General features: G+C 39.9%; 1 protein-coding gene and 1 pseudogene across 10 annotated transcripts in view; both read right to left on the minus strand.

The window, feature by feature from the left end:
• Positions 1-416: 416 nt before the first annotated feature.
• On the minus strand, positions 417-5,006 carry LOC129471227 (uncharacterized; annotated as a pseudogene).
• A 10,327-nt stretch (positions 5,007-15,333) lies between these two features.
• The window catches only part of MITF (melanocyte inducing transcription factor), a 235,766-nt gene continuing 230,498 nt past the window's right edge, over positions 15,334-20,601 (minus strand). For all 10 annotated transcript variants that reach the window (XM_055259878.2, XM_055259879.2, XM_055259877.2 and 7 more), the window contains one exon: positions 15,334-18,822. In XM_055259878.2, coding sequence (XP_055115853.2) covers positions 18,421-18,822 — 402 coding nt within the window. In that variant the 3' untranslated portion in view covers positions 15,334-18,420. The remainder of the gene's footprint in view (positions 18,823-20,601) is intronic.

A 20,601-nucleotide genomic window follows, 5' to 3' on the forward strand; every position in this document is an offset into this window, starting at 1 on the left:
ACTCAAATGTGAATCTCCTTTGGCAACACCCTCACAGACACACCTAGGATCAATGCTTTGCATCCTTCAATCTAATCAAGTCGACACTCAGTGTTAACCATTTCAAGTCCACCCTTTGTTAACTTGAACTCATACACCTCTCCTAAGATCATATACAGTCTTCAAATAAAGACAATAATAAGGTCATAATTACCCCAACATAACACAACCATCCTTCATGCAATGGCAAATGCACCAATACCCTACTCAAATACTGTTACATAAAGTTAACAATACTTAAATGGTTATGTAAAGTCAATAAATCTTACATCATGTGATAAAGGAAAAAGGAAATAAAATGAAGGTATTTTCTTAGTGCAAGTGTATACTTGCCCAAACATGTTTTTAACAAAAGGAGGAGGAAATACTCATGACAATTACAGTCCTCGTTTCTAGAGATGGTCACATAGTGGTAGCTGGTATTAATGATCAATTTCTTCTAATACATATTCTGTATTCCCTTTGCCTTCAGCAAGCATCTCAGTAGGTTGTGGTATTTTTCCTGGTGGAGTGACCCAAACCTTCATTCCTGAAGGGTCTGGGTCATTTATAATCCTGCCTGGAATGGGCTGTTGTAGTTTCCCATTGGCCTTAATCAGAGGACATGGTAATACTAAGAGATGCCCTAATGGATCTCCTGTATTCCATGCATACTCTTCCTTACCTCCATTGTGGAGTAGTAGACTGATTTCATCTTGATAGCCTGGGTCAATCACCCCAGCCTACGCTATAGCTCCCTTCTTAGCCTGTTGACTTAAAGGTAGGGAGCAGCTCAAAGTGTTAAGGTGGCAATCTTAATTTCCAGTTTAAAACAAATGTTGTCTTGTCTCCTGGGGGCAGCATTCCTCCCTCTGGAACTAAGACCTCTAGGCCAGCAGAATGCAATGTTGTGGAAACAGGAAGGAAAAATTTTGCTAGTGGATCACTAGGGGTGATGGCGAGTGGTGCCACTTCCATTTCCACTCCTTGATTCCTGGACCCGTGAATTCTGGCTATGGGAGAAACAGTGCCATACGTTGGGCAATGATTCAGAGCATACACAGCCTTCTAGAGAACTTTGTCCCAGCCTTGCAAAGTATTGTCATCTCGTTGGCACTGTAATTGTTACTTCAAAAGGCCATTTCATTCATCTATCAATCCAGCTGCTTCAGGATGATGGGGAACATGGTAAGACCAGTGAATTCCATGAGCATGAGCCCACTGCCACACTCCTTTAGCTGTAAAGTGAGTGCCTTGGTCAGAGGCAATGCTGTGTGGAATACCATGCGGTGGATAAGGCATTCCATGAGCACAAGGATGGTAGTCTTGGCAGAAGCATTGCGTGTAGGATACACAAACCCATATCTGGAGTAAGTGTCTATTCCAGTGAGGACAAACCTCTGCCCTTTCAATGATGGAAGAGGTCCAATATAATCAATCTGCCACCAGGTACCTGGTTGATGACCACAAGTAGTGGTGCCGTATCGATGGCTCAGGGTTGGTCTCTGCTGCTGGCATATTGGGCACTCAGCAGTGGCCGTAACCAGGTCAGCCTTGATGAGTGGAAGTCCATGTTGCTGAGCCCATGTTTAACCTCCATCCCTGCCACCATGGCCACTTTGTTCACGGGCCCGTTGTGCGGTGACAGGCGTGGCTGGGGAAAGAGGCTAGTGGTGTCCACAGAATCCTATCCACCTGATTATTAAAATCCTCCTCTGCTGACGTCACCTGTTGGTGAGCAGTCAAATGGGATACAAACATCTTCCCAGTTTTTGACCACTCAGAAAGGTGCATCCATATACCTCCTCCCCAAATTTCTTTGTCACCAATTTTCTAATGATGCTTCTTCCAAGTCCTTGACCATCCACCCAAACCATTGGCTACAGCCCATGAATCAATATATAATCGCACATCTGGCCATTTCACCTTCCATGCAAAGTGCACAACCAGGTGCACTGCTCGAAGTTCTGCCCACTGGGAAGATTTCCCTTCACCGCTGTCCTTCAGGGATGTCCTAGAAAGGGGCTGTAGTGCTACAGCTGTCCACTTTCGGATGGTGCCTGCATACAGTGCAGAACCACTTGTGAACCAGGCTCTAGTCTTCTCTTTGTCTGTCAACTGATCATTGAGAACCCCCCCATGAGGTCATTGGTGCAGGCTGGGGAAGAGAAGGCAGGGTGGCAGGAGTGGAGACCATGGGCATTTGAACCCTTTCCCCATGTAACTTACTTGTGCCTTCAGGACCTGCTCAAACCCAATTACATATCTATCACTTCCATTTGATGATGGAATGCTGCTGTGCATGGCCCACTTTATGGTTAGATAGATCAGAAAGCATCCAGATCATGATAAGCAGTTCAGGTAGCATGGTGACTTGATGATCCATAGTCAAACGTTCAGTTTCCACAAAAGCCCAGTAACAGGCCAAGAGCTGTCTCTCAAAAGGAGAGTAGTTATCTGCAGAAGATGGCAGGGACTTGCTCCAAAATCCTAGAGGCCTCCACTGTGATTCACCTATGGGGGCCTGCCAAAGGCTCCAAACAGCATCCTATCTGCCACTGACACCTCAAGCACCATTGTTTCTGCTGGGTCATGTGTCCTAAGTGGCAGAGCAGCTTACACAGCAGCCTGGACCTGCTGCAAAGCCTTCTTCTATTCTGGACCCCACTAAAAACTGGCAGTCTTTCGGGTCACTTGATAAATAGGCAAGAGTAACAAACCCAAATGAGGAATGTGTTACCTCCAAAATCCAAATAGGCCCACTAGGTATTGTGCCTCTTGCTTGGTTGTAGGAGGGGCCAAATGCAGCAACATATCCTTCACCTTAGAAGGAATATCTCAACAGCCCCCATACCACTGGACCCCTAGAAATTTTGGTGAGGTAGAAGGTCCCTGAATTTTAGTTGGATTTATTTCCCATCCTCTGGCACACAAATGTTTCACCAATAAGTCCAGTGTGTTTGCTACTTCTTGCTCACTGGATCCAATCAGCATAATGTCATCAATGTAATGGACCAGTATGATACCTTGCAGAAGTGAAAAGTGATCAAGGTCTCTCCAAATAAGATTATGACACAAAGGAGGAGAGTTGAGATACCCCTAAGGTAGGACAGTAAAGGTATATTGCTGGACTTACCAGCTGGAGGTGAGTTGAGATACCCCTAAGGTAGGACAGTAAAGGTATATTGCTGACTTACCAGCTGAAGGCAAATTGCTTCTGGTGGGCCTTATGGACAGGAATGGAGAAAAATGGCTGCATACGAGGTACCATGAGGTGTGTCAATTTGCTCAAGCAATGAAGCCATATCTAGTACAGCAGTTCCAATTGGAGTCACCACTTGGTTAAGCTTATGATAATCCACTGTCATTCTCCAAGATCCATCTGTCTTCTGCAGAGGCCAGATGGGATAGTTGAACAGGGATGTGGTGGGAATCACCACCCCTGCATCTTTCAAGTCCTTGATGGTGGCACTAATCTCTGCAATCCCTCCAGGGTACGATATTGTTACTCACTTACTACTTTTTGAGGTACAGCCAGCTCTAATGGCTTCCAGTTGGTCTTCCCCACCATAATAATCCTCACCCTATCAGTCAGGGAGCCAATGTGGGGATTCTGCCAGCTGCTAAGTATGTCTATGCCAATTATGCATTCTGGCACTGGGGAAATGACCACAGGATGAGTCCAGGGACCCACTGGGCCCACCGGACTCACTGTAAGTTGGACCTGAGCTAAAACATCATTAATTACCTGACCTCCATAAGCCTTACTTTAACTGGAGGACCACAGTGATGTTTTGGGTCCTCTGGAATCCAAGAGCCAGTGTCCAGTAGTCCCCTATATATCTGATCATTTCCCTTTCCCCAATGCACAGTTACCCTGGAAAAAGGCCAGGGGTCTCCTTGGGGAAGTGTGGGAGAAAGATTCACTGCATAAATTGTTGGTAATGTAGTGGGGTCCTTCCTCAAGGGGACCTGGCCTCCTCTTCGTTCAAGAGGTTCTGGGTCTGTAAACTGACTCAAGTCTGGGAATTGATTGAGGGGCCATTAGTCTCTGTTTTCATAATTCAAATTAATCTTTTGTCCATTTGACCTAGAAATTTTCTGCTTGTATAAATTAAGTAGGAATGCAGTAGGCTTCCTATCAATTTCACTTGTAGGAACACTGTGATTAATTAGCCAATGCCAGAGCTCTATAGGAGTCAGACTATTCTGATTGCTGCTTTGCCTCTGCTGTCCATTATGGTAGCTACACCCACCTTGCTTTTGACAGTCAAGTGCCACCACTTGGCTCCTGCCACCTCAGGATATAATTATCCCCATTGTATTTAAATTTTGTAGTTGAGTGACTGCGGTTCCCACTATTGGATCTGACATACAGAGAAGAGCAATTACAAGCCTCTTCAAAGATGCAGGTGCTGCCCTCACAAATCTATTTCACAAGGCATTAGTCAATGGTATATCTTCTGGACACTCGCAGCTGGGATGAGTAGGTCTAAAGCAACGAATCCACTCCACCATCCCAATCTCCCTAAGCCTTTGGATCCCTTCATCTATATTAAACCAAGGGAGATCAGGCATTTCCAGTTCACTCACAGCTAATTTCATATTTCACCTAACCAAGCAAATAAATGATTAGAACATTTTTTAACTCCCCAGGGTGCAACATTAAATGGAGAGTCCCTACTTAGTGGGCCCAAATCAATAAATTCAGCCTGATCCAACTCTAAATTCCTTCCACAATTATCCCACACCCTTGATATCCATTCCCATGCCTGTTTTCCAGATTTCTGTTTATACAAATTAGAAAACTCAAGCAGGTATTTTCAAGTGTAGCACACCTCTTCATGGGTCACACTCTAAACCTCACGTCTAGGGGCCCACCAGGACTTTAGTTTAGTTATAGATCTAGAAGCAAACACGGGTGTTGGGGGTGGCTCTTGAGGAGAATCAACATTATCTTGCCTGGCAACTGCTTCAGGGGAGGCCATCGCTGTTGCCTCAGGCAGCACGAGGTTTATCTCTTCAGACAAAGGTAGAAAGGCTCACGGCAGCATGGGTTGGGAAGGGAATGTTGCCACTACTGGGGAGGGGGAAGCTGTTTCTTCTGGCAAAAAGGGTTCATCAGAGTTTACAAACTCAGTGTCCCTAGCTTCATCAGGGTCCTCGCACACATCCCCATTCCAAGTTTCAGGGTCCCATTCTTTTCCAATCAATGCTCTTGCTTCAACAGTAGACACCTGGTAAAGCTGTACATGCACCTTTTTTTGCAGGTCAGCCACTTACATGATAAGAGCTTGTGTCTGTTTTTCCACAATTTCAGCTCTTTCTCTGCGGAAGATAAAACTTTCACTCAGGGAAATCTTAGCAGATTTGAGGCTCAGTATCTGCTTCTGAAGCCGGGACATAGAATCCCTGAAGTCATCATTTTCTTTCATCACTTTGATTACTGAACTTAGGAGCAACCAACCAACTTCATTATGTTCCTTGGTTCTCTATATATGGTCAAAGTTTTTATGTATAGTGTCACTAAACTCTTTGCCTCTCACTGGCGATGAATCAGGAATGTCAAAGGCATTTATTTTGCATAATTCTATAAATGGTTAATGCCAAGGACTATCAGTGTGTTCTCCATACTATTAGAGGTAGAGTCCTTAGCATTTTGGGGTCTAATTGTATTAAGCAGCCAACTCCAGAAACCCCAAAACTGACTAAAGAACTCCATCCTTAATATTCTGTTCCTTTACAATCACTCCTGGTACCAAAATCTGTATTAATCAGGGTTCTCCAGAGAGACAGAACTAAAGGAAAAAAAAAAAATATATATATATATATATGAACTAACGGAATATATAGATATACTCCCTCGCACAATCATGAGGTCCCATAATAGGCCATCTGCAGGCTGAGGAGCAAGGAGGGCCAGTCTGAGTTCCAAAACTGAAGAACTTGGTGTTTGATGTTCACCGGCAGGAAGCATCCAGCACAGGAGAAAGATGTAGGCTGGGAGGCTAGGCCAGTCTCTCTTTTTCACATTTTTCTGCCTGCTTATATTCTAGCCATGCTGGCAGGTGATTAGACTGTGCCCACCAGATTAACTGCGGGTTTGCCTTCCCTAGCCCACTGACTCAATTGTTAATCTCCTTTGGAAACACTCTCATAGACACACTCAAGATTGATACTTTGTATCCTTCAATCCAATAAACTTGATACTCAGTATTAACCATCACACAGGTCTTAAATAAGACAACCATTTCTTTCTTTTCTTTTTTTTTTTTTTTGAGATGGAGTCTCGCTCTGTTGCCCAGGCTGGAGTGCAGTGGCATGATCTCCGCTCTCTGCAAGCTCCGCCTCCCGAGTTCACACCATTCTCCTGCCTCAGCCTCCCAAGTAGCTGGTACTACAGGTACCCGCCACCACGCCCGGCTAATTTTTTGTGTTTTTTAGTAGAGACGGGGTTTCACCATGTTAGCCAGGATGGCCTCGATCTCCTGACTTTGTGATCCAGCCACCTCGGCCTGCCAAAATGCTGGGATTACAGGCGTGAGCCACTGCACCCGGCCCATTTCTTTTTTTTCCTACACAGCATTCCAGAGATGCAAGATGAAGCACCTCCACCATATCCAACATAGGACTTTATCTCTGGTCCAAGGAAGCTATTTTAGCTCTCACTGTTTCCTAGACAGTAGGAAGAATTGGAGAACTGCTCACATCCCATTATGCAGCATTTAATGATAGGATCACACCTACTTATATCAGAGGCTGGGAACTATGGAACCCAGCAATACGGCTATGTGCTGAGCTACAATTCAGGGCATTCTATTGCTAAAATGAAGAAGAGAAAATAGTTGTCAGGGGACATTAGACTGCCAGTCCAGGGGTTGGGAAAAGATAGCCTGGAGGCCAAACCTGGCCTGCCACCTGTTTTTGAACAGCCTGTGAGTTAAGAGTGGCTTTTACAGATAAGCATTTACAATCAATTTGAGGCTAGGGGACAGGAACTTTGAACCACAATTAATGAAAATGTTATTTTTCCCCCAAAAGAATTCTATTTTTCTTCACAGTAGAGTTGTATTACAAGAATGATATTCAGTTATTATTATACTTAGCATTTCATCAATGAAAAGTTTATGGAAGTTTGTTTTCTCTCTTGTTACATAAGCATCAATACAATATATTTAATTTTGCCTTTTGGCTCGAAAAGCCTAAAGTATTTATTTCCTGGTCCTTTACAGAAAAGTTTGCTGACCCTGTCACCATCTGAGTTGGACTAACCTAATAGAATTTCTACAAAGTGTTGAAAGAATGGCTTAAAAGTGGCTTAACAAAATGAAATCTCATAACCCTAATGAGTCCAACCTGTGTTTCTAATTTTAGAAAAAGTTATTTAACTAGGTCACAGATCCAGCAACTTCTAATTAGCCAAAGTCCAGTGGAAAACACAGGCAACTAGGGGAAGAAAAGACTTCTTCATAGCCAAAATCAAAGCACTAAAGCTTATGCATTGGAGCACAGGCAGCAGAATGCCCAGATATTTACACGAGGCACATTTTCCTTATACAAGACATAGTTCTGTTAACTATTAAAGACTTAACTGGATTAGCAATTCTCTCAAGCCCACAGCAGAGCTGGAGCAGTAAATCTGAAGGGTTTTGGGGGGAAAGAAGACGGAGTAAAAGTGCTGCTTTCTAGGGCCTCTTCATATAGGGATCAAAACCTTCATTACATCTCTGAAGCCCCCAAGGACACCTTTGCGTTACAGCTCAACGTAATAATAATCTTAAAGATGACCCTGAGCCGGATCTTGAACCAGAAATATCATTTGACCCAGCCATCCCATTACTGGGTATATACCCAAAGGATTTTAAATCATGCTGCTATAAAGACACATGCACACGTATGTTTATTGCGGCACTATTCACAGTAGCAAAGACTTGGAACCAACCCAAATGTCCAACAACGATAGACTGGATTAAGAAAATGTGGCACATATACACCACGGAATACTATGCAGCGATAAAAAACGATGAGATCATGTCCTTTGTAGGGACATGGATGAAGCTGGAAAACATAATTCTCAGTAAACTATCCCAAGGAGAAAACACCAAACACTGCATGTTCTCACTCATAGGTGGGAATTGAACAATGAGAACACATGGACACAAGAAGGGGAACATCACACACTGGGGCCTGTTGTGGGGTAGGGGGACGGGGGACAGATACCATTAGGAGATATAGCTAATGTTAAATGACAAGTTAATGGGTGCAGCACACCAACATGGCACATGTATACATATGTAACTAAACTGCATGTTGTGCACATGTACCCTAAAACTTAAAGTATTAAAAAAAAAAAGATGACCCTGAGCCATCACGCACAGGTAAAATTATATTCATTACAGTATGTTTCAGGAGTTAGAGAATCATACACTTGAGAAAGCCTATCATCAAAAATACTGAAAATAAAATTTCCGCTATTTAAAGCGCTAAGTTCAGCTCTCTGTAAGTTAATTCATTTGGAAGTTTTATTCTCCTAGGAACTCATGTAAATAAGATGTGATAACATGCTGCTTGTAAACAAGTATTTCCACAGTCCTAGCAAACAGATTCTTTTAACCTGGTACTTTCATTTACTTTACTTTTTTAAGTAAGACTGTATTCTTATTGACAATATTGTGGCAAAACTTGCCAACCCTTGTCTACTGATTACAAATATGAATATTCTCTATGAAAGGGACAAGAAACCAGCTCAAACTGGTAGAATAAGAAGGAGATAGAGAAGGAGAAGGAGCAGGAGATGGAGATGGAGAAGGAGAAGGAGAAGGAGAAGGAGAAGGAGAAGGAGAAGGAGAAGGAGAAAAGGCAACCCAAGGCTATGAAGGAAAAAAACAGTATGGTAGGTTAAGGAAAGGCAAACAGAGTCTCCTTTCTATTATGTAAGGTGGTCAGTGCCCTGTTCTCTGAGAAGGTGGAATTTCATCTGAAACCTGAAAGACAAGGAGCTAAGTGTTGGAAAGGCAGGTGGACACAGAGAGAAAGGACAACTTGGATGAGGGCTTCCCAGTTTTTAGGGTTGCCTCCTTCCCCTCCAAAAAGGCTGAGTCAATCCTAGCCCAGTGGGTAAAAATATGATTAGGAATAGCCTGTCAGTGTATTCCACGCCGCTGGCAAAAATGACTGGTCCAGGATTAAACATATTGGCCAGTTTGGCCAATGAGACTGGGAGGAGAGAAACACTCTTTCCAGGCTGGTTGATAAACTGCAAGGTTGTGTCTGGGGCCATTAGCCATTTTGCCACCTCACAGGGAGACTTTGCCTTAAAATGAAGCCAACACAGAGGAGAGCAGGTCTAAGAAGAGGGAGCAAAGCATGCATGAAGTGGTCATTTGAGCATCTGAAGTCACCATTCTGAGTTTCACCTCTGGAGTTTTTGTTATGAAAACCAGTAAACAAATTCCCCTCCCTCCTCCCTGCTCTTTTTTTTTTTTTTTTTTTTTTTTTTTTTTTTTTTTTTTGCCAAATGGAGCTTCGTTTTTGCTATGGGCAACTGAAAACATCATAAGAAAGTGAGCTTTAGAAATGACAGAAGTAAGAGTCCATTTGTATTTAGAGGAGTGAGTGCTTGGTGAGCCCTCTGAATACTGAATATTGTAGGAAATTTTAACACAAGGGGATTTGTGTATCCAAACATAGAAAAAGTACAGTAAAAATACTGTATAAAAGATTTTAAAAATAGGATACCTGCATAGGGCTCGTGAATGGGGCTTACAGGACTAGAAGTTGCTCTGGGTGGGTCAATGAGTGAGTGGTAAATGAATGTGAAGGCCTAGGACATTACTGTACACTACTGTAGACTTTATAAATACCGTACACTTGGCTACATTACATTTACACAAAATTTCTTTTTTCAGTAATAACTTAACCTTGGCTTACTATAATTTTTTACTTTATAAACTTTTTGATGCTTTTAACTTTTTGACTGTTTTGTAATAACACAGTGTGGAACACACATTGTACGTCTGTACACAAATATTTTCTTGGCTGGGCGCAGTGGCTCGCACCTGAATTCCCAGCACTTTGGGAGGCCGAGGTGGGTGGATTACTTGAGGTCACAAGTGTGAGATCAGCCTGGCCAACGAGGCGCAATCCCATCTCTACCAAAAATTACAAAAATTCGCCATCCGTGGCGGCACACATCTGTAGTCCCAGCTACTCAGGAGGCTGAGGCAGGAGAATCACTTGAACTCGGGAGGCGGAGGTTGCAGTGAGCCAAGATTGCACCACTGCACTCCAGCCTGGGGGATAGAGTGAGACTTTGTCTCAAAGAAAATAAAAATAAAACTAAATAAAATAATTTTTCTTTTTTATATCCTTATTCTATAAGCTTTTTACTATTTTTCATTTTAAAACAATTTTTAACTTTTTTGTTAAAAAGAAGGACAAAAACAGACATTAGCTTAGGCCTGCACAGGGTCAGGATCATCAATATCACTGTCTTCCACGTCCACATTTTTTCCCCTGGAAGGTTTTCATGGACAGGAACATGCATAGAGCTGTCATCTCCTCTGATGACAATCCCTTCTTCTGGAATACTTCCCGAAGGACCTGCTGTTTTAATAAGTAGGAGTACTCTCTACAATAATGATAAATATCAAGTACATAAATCCATAATATAGTCATTTATTATCAGGTACTATGTTACTGTTCATAATTGTACGTGCTGTAATTCTCTACGACTGGCAGTGCAGTAAGCTTATTTATATCAACATCACCACAAACATTTGAGTAATGCATTGAGCTCATGGCATGACAGCTGCAATGTCACTAGGTGGTAGAAAATTTTCAGCTCCATTGTAATCTCATAGGACCACAATCACATATGCAATCCATCATTGAGCAAAACATTATTATGTGGCACACGACTATATTTTATTGCAAAACTTGGGTCTTAGGATCTCTGTCTGGCAGAGGATTGAGTAGGGGGTGACAGCCGGAGAGCTGGTTATGAGAAATGAGCCATGAATAATGAGGAAGAGGGAGATGCAGCTACAGGGATTTAGTATCTTCCTTCCCTCCCTTTCTATCACCCTGGGGTTAAGGGTAAAGGAAGAAAAAAGTCCCAAATTTGTGCATCTGAGAAGGCAAAAGATTGGCAAGGGTAGAGATTGTCCAGTTCTCTTGAAGTCTAAGCAATGAGTATCTGTTGTTTTGCTTAAAGAGATTCCTCTTCTTCCTGCTTTGGGAACAGTACCCTTTGGAGTCTGGGTGAGTCCCACCTCCTTGTCTCTTGGTCTACAAGGTTTAGGTGCTGCTGAGTGAATCTAGCAGAGTGGACACGTGACCCAGACCTGGCCCACTGGTGTGTTCCATTTTTGGGTTATGGTGATCATAACCAAATAGGGCTGATCAGAACTACTACAGGGACTTCACCATAGCAACTGGGAAAGAGGTGCTAGCTTTCTACTGGACTTTGAAACTGCCAGAGGGGATGCCATGGAGAAGACCTGCCTCCAAGAGGAGGTTGGCACCAAGAAAATTAGAGACAGGTAGACTGAATGCTTGTTTGAGCCCTTGAACCCAGGCATACATGAAGTTTTATTTGCCATTTGGACTTTATGGTAATATGAGCCAATAAATTCCTTCATTCCACTGGAGTGAAATTCCTCTGTTCACCGTTTATTCCTAGGCGAAGAGTGAGGGCTGAAAAGTATTTTTAAAAGACATTGAATGAAAGAAATCTGTGATCTCATCTGTAAGGAGTGAAAAAGGTGTGTTAATGTATTTTCCCTTGGGCTTCATAATACAGTGTTCTAATTCTAAAACAATCTTAGTACGTCTTATAATACACTACAGGCACGTAAGAATTCATATAGCTCTTGTGGGCTGGCCTATAACCAATTACCAACCGAACTTTGGAGATACAACCTGATCCATCTGTCCGAACTTACCTTCATTGAAAAAGAGTCATTGACAAGACTACGTCAATTCTGAATACCATACAATTCTTCCTAATGTCCTTCCAGCAAAAACCAGTGAGCTGAACCTAAAGTTATAAACCAAATATTTCCTAAACATTAGGTTGACCGTATTTAAAGATGTGGGAGACATTCAACACAAAGACCTTTTTACAGTACCACTCATAGAAAAGGTACATTGAACATGTGCATAACCAGAGTGAATATTTTCTTTGAAAATGAAAACATGTTACTTTTTAAATTCAGGAATAACAATTTTTTAATGCCAATATTTTCCTTAATCAGAATTTTATATTTTCAATGGAGGTGAAAACCTAAGCTAATTTGTTTCTTCAGAGTAACACTTTTTTAATGACAATGACTTCTACCTGTGGAATCATAAACAAACGTAAGTATACTTACTTGCCTTAGGAAAACAAAAATATATATTTATTGAGTTTAAATAATTTCTGTAAAATCTCCAGAATTTCCCAAACTGTGCTCTTTGGAACAATTAGCAAGCGTCTTACACACACACACACACACACTCACACACACAATCCTGTGGCGAAATGAGATTGGGAAATGTTACAAATTCTCAATCCCATTAGCATAATTTAGAATGTGAGAAGTCTTGCAGTACAGATACCTGTTCAAATTTGTTTAGCTCAGCATTTCCCAAAGCTAACTTCCTCAAAATTAACTACAGTATAGCATTTCCCCACCCCAGCCCACCTCCAAACCCCCATTCCTCAAAGCAACTTCTGCAACAGCTTGTGGAACTAGTTCCATAAAGTGAAGTTTGGGAAACACTAGTTTCGTGGTTTCTATTTACATAGATTTTGCTGTCTGAATAATATGTGAGGAATTTTGAGTGACAATTGCACCCATTTGGATATATCTTCAACTGACTCCATAATTAGAAATTTAAAATGCAAATTTTTCAAAAGCAAACTGTCTTTACCATTTAGATGTGTTTCTGAAATTTATTTGGTTTTGTGTATATTCATTTTACTTTCCAGTGTATCTGGTATAGGTAATAGGCTCAAAAGACCTACAAATATTGAACACAAATACAATTAACCATGTCTACACTTTATGTGTATACAGGACCTTGACAATTTTAATATGGCAGATTTACTCTACACTTTTTTGAGGGGAGGAGGATATATGCCTCTTGGGAAACGGGGATAATAAAAGCTTCTTCACTTGCACTCCGTTCAGAAGTGTATTATGGATTCATGTTATTATGGGTGCAGACATAAAGCCACTGCTATTGAGCCTCAGATGTGGCAGCAAAGAATTAAGAGATCATCACCACTTCTCTCTAAATATAATGAAAATCTAACTTTACAACGCTCCTCCTAAAGGAGCTTTCCTCATGCTAGTTGGCTGTGCATTAAATCTTGGCATACACAAAAAAATAAAAACAGGGTAATTCTAACAGTTCATTTATGTTGGCTGGATTATGAAGATTAACTTCTCAGATGGTTTTCCAAAGAAGTCATCAAATGTAAGTACAATTGAAAATAAAATCCTGAAAAACATTTCAATATTGATAGGAAACTGAAGACAGGATTTAGTCAAGACACCACTCTTAGCTGTATAATATCAGTGTATATCGCAAAGGATTAAAAAGCTTAATTTTCTAAAGAATATAATAAAGATTTCAGCTTCAGTAGGGCATATTTTATGAAAATAATACAATTATCCTCATGGCAGAAGCATACATGCAGAATGTACAGGTTTAAAACAATTTAAATTTTAGGACATTTGTGCTGAAGACATTTTAATGTGATACATTGAGTTTATTATTAATTCTCTAAACTATTCCTACCCTAGGTCTTACAAACAGCAAGGTTCCTTTCTCCTAAATAGCCTGTGGCTTCTGTCCCCTGGCCAGTTTACACACGTCTTCGATCTATGTTGTAATTCACTGCTTTGCCAAATGTGGTGTGCATGTCACTGCTAATACATATGATGATTTTAGTTGGTCCAGAAAGTATTTTCCATTTTAGTAATGAAGGTGATTATTATAAGAAAAGCTATCATTTACTAAGCATTTACCATGTGCTGCCAAGCACAAATTCTAGTATTATTAACTCGAATGGTCTTCACAAGACCTCTATGTGGTAGCTACTTTTGAGGCACAGGGAGGCCAAGTAACTTGCGCAACATCACAGAGCTAGACATGGACAGAGATAAGATTCAAACCCAGGAAGATTAACTGAGAGGTCATGTGTGGTGAGTGAATGGATATAATTTATTTGAAAGTGAATTGGTTTAATAAAATTTTAAGAAATGTTAAGTCTGTGGATATCAAATGAAGTCATACACATTGTAGGCAAATGTCCAATCTTCAGGTAACACCACTATAACACGTTAATTGTGTGTGTATGAGTGGGGGAAGCTAAAGATGAAGGATCCTCATGGGCTGTGAATGACTATTTACTGGTAAATATCAGGACAGAAATGTGGGTGAAGGTTTTGCTGCAGATCCCCAGGAGATGAAAAGTCCCAATTTTCAACTGACTTGCTTTTGATTTTGCCCAGAATATTCTCTCTTGTTCCAAAAGGAAATCTTCCTACTTTTACATGTTTTTAAGGGATCCTACAGTTATACTTCTAGGGAAAATGTAAATAATTCAAATAGGTCTAAAAAAGAAAGGCCTTGATTATTGTATATTACAATTTAAGAAGAAAATTAAACGTAGGAAAAAGCTAACAGTCAGATCAGAAGCATTACAGGAAGTTTCTTGCTCATTTTCTCCAGAGGTTAAAGCAGAATACATTTTTTAAAAGGGCAGAAGTTTAAGGTCTAGCTAGGGAATAAAGACATGTTTTGTCTGACACTTCCCAATTCAAATCCAACATTTATCAAATGATTCTTAAGTAGTGTATTAAAAAAAAAAAGGCAACCAGGAGCTGGCAGCCTGGGTATATTAAGCTTTCATTATTGTAAATTTGTATTTTAAAAACCCAATATCTTTTCTGTAAATATGCAAGGGTTTCTCTGACAATTTCTCTTTTTTAAAGCCACCTCTCACTGAAACATTTTAAATAAAACTCCTATATCTAAAATGAAGTCTTGGCATTTGGGAGTTCAAAATCTCCCCAAATTCAGAGGGGGATAAAAAAGCTGCATAATTATAGCTCATCTGAGTGTAAGTCAAAAAGTAATCAAAAATGTTTAAAACCAAAAAGTAACATCTTAGAGTGGCGTTTTAAACAAAAAAAGTACTTACTGGCATTTTCTAAATTTTCATGCAATTTGTTATTCATTAAATCAGAAGAAAATGTGCACTACTATTTTTTGATAAGGCAGATAACATTCCAAATTGGCATTAACACAATAGGCCACCACTATGTGAAAAACCAAATGCTTTAATGAGGCTATCAAGAACAAGTCGATTATTTCATTGGATACATTAATATCGATCCATAATATACAGTGCTATGGACCATACAGAAATTACTGCTGCATCCAACAGCAGGTGACTATTATTAACATTACAGTACCAAGCATCCGCAAGAGACAGTCATTTGTCATTTTTTATCAAGAAATAGGGCTGTTTTATACTGTTCTTGACATCAACTTTTTCCCAGTGCATTTTTCAAAAATATTAATAAGTTCATTCCTTTGTGCTTTTAACTTCCTATGTATTGTATTTGTTCTTATTGCTTTATTGTTTAAAAACAACCAGAAAGAATTTTGTCATCCTACGTATGACCAGGTTGCTTGTATGCTTTTTGGCAAAGTCAGAAGGTTTGGTATTTCCATTGCCCTACTCAGAGGCAGACGGACAATTTTGGCATTTTGGTCACTCCATACAGAGGCCCAACCCCGAGTTACAATTCTGCACCCAGGAATGGGGGGAGTGGTGTGGATCATTTTCTCTTTACAAACAGCAAGCCCAAACCACTGCCTCTTGGCTTAACTAGCCCCTAAAACGAATCCACACTCTATTTGGCAAAAAAGAAATAAATAAAACCACCCCCAAGATTGCAGCATTCTCCTGGGCTTGCTCACCTGCCACCTGCAGAAATTGTCTCTTAAGGAGAAGGGGAGGGGGAGGCAGGCAATGGCAAGGTTAGGAGTTGTGACAGTCAGGGCAGTGGTACAAGATGCCATACTTTCTTTCAACAAAGCTTTCTATATGGTTGCTTAACCACGGTCCTGTTCCCGTGGCCATAGGTTAGTCAACCTTGCTTTATTTTTAAAAACCCTCAAAATCAGCTAAGGAAAACTAACATCATACCATCATGATCTTCAACTTTTGCATCCAGTGCCCTCCCCCCCATATAAATATGAAGAGAAAAATAGACAAGGCTATGATTGTATCAGTGAACACTATGGTACAATTAGCTGTTCATGCAGATTTGCATCACTATTCTAGGAAAAGAGCTATACAGTTAAGGGGGTTGAAAGAATGGGAACTAATTTTCCCTACCCCCTTAAGTAATAAAGCTATAAAACTGATAGCATCACCAATGTTTCCAAGGATTCTCATTGCCCAGCGTGCATGGGAACTATGCAGTTGATTATTTTCACTAAACCGTCCATTCACACATCTGACGATCACTCCTCTCTGAACCCTCCATCACCCATCACCAATTCACATTTGACATTTAAACACTTTTTAAAAATCCTCCTGAATAAGGTTTCCTGATGAAAGAAGTTGGCACTCTGTCACTAAAATATATTTAATATTAAAAATATCTGAAGGAAAATTGGAAGCTCTTATATTGTCTACATAGGTACCATGCTACATGTTCGTCTTGACTACAGATACCATCATGAAACTTTCCCCTACGTTACAGCGCAGTCAGTGCTAGTCCAAAAAAGACTACTGCTATATTTAAGGCACTTCATTCTGAATGGATATGCTTTATGCCACTTGCTATTCAGTTGTAGGCTGCTACTGAGAAATTCCATTCAACAGCCTGGCTCATAACACTATATGGCATCTGTATAAAACATCTAGGCTTGATACATGTAACACTACTGTTATTGCATAGGACTACACAAGTAGATAATGCACTGAAACTAACTTTACAACATTGCTCCTTGTTAAAACATTGTTATCAAGTAACAGTAACTTGCCAATACAGTATTTCTTTCTTAAAAATAAATTCAACAAGTTTGCTGAAATAAACCCCAATTTAAATTACCATAATGGGCGCATTAATGCTATGGTTATCAATCTCCAAGAATATTGCTATTTTCATATCCTAAAAATAAATATGTAAGTTTATTCTTTCTAGAAAGCCTGGTTTTAACCTATTAATACTACACCTTAAATGTGTCCAAAAACGGTTCTGAGTGAGACTGTAATTTACAAAATATTCGCAAAGCTGTCTTTTAAACACAAGACCTTGCATAAAAGTTTTCTTTCATGGGTGTACAAAGAATGCGGAAAACCACCAGTGAATTGTAAAAATATGGAAAACTTGCCATTTTAAGATGCATATTCTTACAAATTAATACAAACATATTGAAAAGAACAATGATAATAAAGAATCTGTACAAATCAAATGAACAGTAAAACATAATTTAAAAATAAAAATAGTAAAGCCAATTAGAAATATGCCCAGTTCGGTTTCCTTATCAAAAGCAACAATAAAAAAAAAAAAGTAAAACATACTTTCAGTGCTCCTCAATATTTTACTTTGAGAGGACATTAATTTCCATTTCAAAATAAAATACATCTTATGAAAAACTGAATCACACTCATTGATGAAAAAAACTGTAACAGCACAGAATAAAAGAGAGCAAGATTAGACTTTGTATTTCAGAGCCTTGGTCTAACTCCCTTCAGTTTCGGTTGGTATCAGTTATATTTTCTAACCAGATGATCCTCATGAAAAGGCTGCATTTTTTTTTTCTTTTACAGAATACAGTATTTCTTTACATAGTTTGCAGTATAAAGACTAAACAAAGCTAGAGGGGTACTGTATCTTTAAGGCAGTACCAATGAATCAATACATTTATAAAATGGAAAAGGGTTAGTATGGATTTCTTTTCCTCTTTCTTTCTTTTTTTTTTCTTTTTGGTTGCTTTACATTCTTTCAATTAGACTTTACATTTAATTTCCAAGGAAGTCACAGGCATAAAAATCTCAAATCAAGTTTCCCCTGAATAAAAACGGACAGACATTTCTCTGACGCAAAATCCTCTTGCTCAGAAAGCTAAAGTCTGTGGTGAATTCAGTTCACAGATACTGCACACTTATTTGTACAATACTTTGGAGGCATTTGTAGTTGTAAAATAGAATATACAAGTCTGTTTCACAAAATTCTAAAAATAAAATATATCCTGGGCTATTGATAAAGCATGAAAAAAAATTTCATATTAAAGGAAAATTATCAAGAAAACCCCTTCAGGTAAGTTATTAAATCTACTAATCAAGAAAGGAAGCAGTTTGTGCGAATGCAGTGCAGGGAGGATTCGCTAACAAGCGTGCTCCGTCTCTTCCATGCTCATACTGCTCCTCCGGCTGCTTGTTTTGGAAGCTCCGGGGGACACTGAGGAAAGGAGTGGATCAGTGACACCGACGGGAGAAAGGGTGTCGTCCATCAGGATGTCTTCCAGTTTGGATCCCATTTTTGTGGGGACACTATAGGCTTGGTTGGCCTCAGTCCCAGTTCCGAGGTTGTTGTTGAAGGTGATGGTGCCATCCGTGAGATCGAGAGTTGTTGTACAAGTTAAGTCTGCATGATGCTGAAGGAGGTCTTGGCTGCAGTTCTCAAGAACGGGTTCTTGCTTGATGATCCGATTCACCAAATCTGGAGAGCAGAGACCCGTGGATGGAATAAGGGAAAGTCCATGAGCTCGAGCCTGCATTTCAAGTTCCTATAATAAGAGTAAAGATAAAACACTGAAATGGGCAGAGCACAGAGGACTTTTAAGCCCGTGAAACCTCTCTATATGATACTATAATGGTAGATGCATGTCATTAGACATTTGGCCATACCCACAAAATGTACAACACCAGAGGGAATGTAAAGTATAGACTTTGGAGGATAATGAAATGTCACTGCAGGTTCATTGATTCTAATAAATGTGCCACTCTGGTAGGGAATGTTGATAATGCGGAAGGCTGTGCGTGCTTGGGGGAAGGAGCTGTATGGGAAATATCTGCAGCTTCATTTCAATTTTACTGTGAACCAAAAACTGTCCTAAAAAATAAAGTCTATTTTTAAAAATCAGATACTTGGAAAACAATAAATCCTCAAAATAAAAGTTTTTTGTTCTTTTAAATTAATGAGCTCTGTATATTCTAAAGTATAGTAGAAGTACCACTGGTAGTATATGCAATAAATTTTTAGGTGTTTTATAGATTTGATTATGTATGAAAAATAGAGAGAGATGGTCTCTCACAGATATTAATGTTCACACTGAGGATACGTTAAAAAAATACAAAAATAAAGTTTTAAATGCGAGCTGATAAAAGAAAAATATTATTTGGGAGGCCGAGGGCGGCAGATCACCCGAGGTCAGGAGTTTGAGATCAGCCTGGTCAACATGGTTGAAACCCGGTCTCTACTAAAAATGCAAAAATTAGCCGAGTGTGATGGCGCATGCCTGTAATCCCAGCTACTCGGGAGGCTGAGGCAGGAGAATCGTTTGAACCTGGGAGATGGAGGCTGCAGTGAGCCGAGATTGTGCCATTGCACTCCAGCCTGGGCAAGAAGAGTGAAAGGCCATCTCAAAAAAAAAAAAAAAAAAAAAAAAGAAAAGAAAAAAGAAACATATTCAGTAAAGAGTTACATAGTTTCATGGTCCTTCAGCTTTCATGGTCCTTCAGCTGTGCACTGAGGTCCCCATGGGTGCTGCAATGAACTCACAGAGCACTGGAGATAGCCTAACATTTCAAGGGAAACGGCAATACCGCCTGAGAACTACTAAACTCAAGATAGTTCTCCTCTAGCATCAGACTGTGCTATATACTTTTCAACCACATGATATCATTGCAAAGTTGGGCTTTTGGCGTTTGCTCTGATTAAAGGAAAACAAGTGCTGCATGAACATCATTGTGGCCTGGGAAACAAGGGTGATGGTGTCCAATCTAATTCCAAGACTTCAGAAGTTGTGCAGTGCCAAACAGGCACACACATCCAGTTAGTAAGTGATATGGCTATTTAATAACAAAATTAAAATGCTATTTCCTTTCAATTTATGTGTTTTATTTTTTCAAGTGGCTACCAAGTTGTTAGAACCTAAATACTTAATAAGTTGTTTGGACCTAAGAAAAAGAGTAAGTATTTCTTTTGGTCTAGGGGGATGGTAAAAAGATTGCTAAAACACTAAGAGTGCCATGAAGTAAAAACTTTGGGTAGTGAAAGCAAAAGCTGTGAAAGTTCTATGCCAGTAACCAAAGTTTTAGAAGCATCATTTAACCCATCTCACCATGGGAAGGGGAAGTATTTTTTTAACTGAACAAGTAAGTTCTCATCTATAAGATGAACAATTTTTTTTCCTTTCCTTCCTCACATACATTCCAATTATTGGCTAAATTGTGTCCTGGAAAACATTTTAATGTTGAAGTCCTAACCTTAGTACCTCGGAATGTGAATGTATTTGGAGATAGGGCCTTTAAAGAGGTGATTAATTTAAAATGAGATTATGCTA

The sequence above is a fragment of the Symphalangus syndactylus genome, chromosome 21 (genome assembly GCF_028878055.3).
Source record: "Symphalangus syndactylus isolate Jambi chromosome 21, NHGRI_mSymSyn1-v2.1_pri, whole genome shotgun sequence".
Classification (NCBI taxonomy): domain Eukaryota; kingdom Metazoa; phylum Chordata; class Mammalia; order Primates; family Hylobatidae; genus Symphalangus; species Symphalangus syndactylus.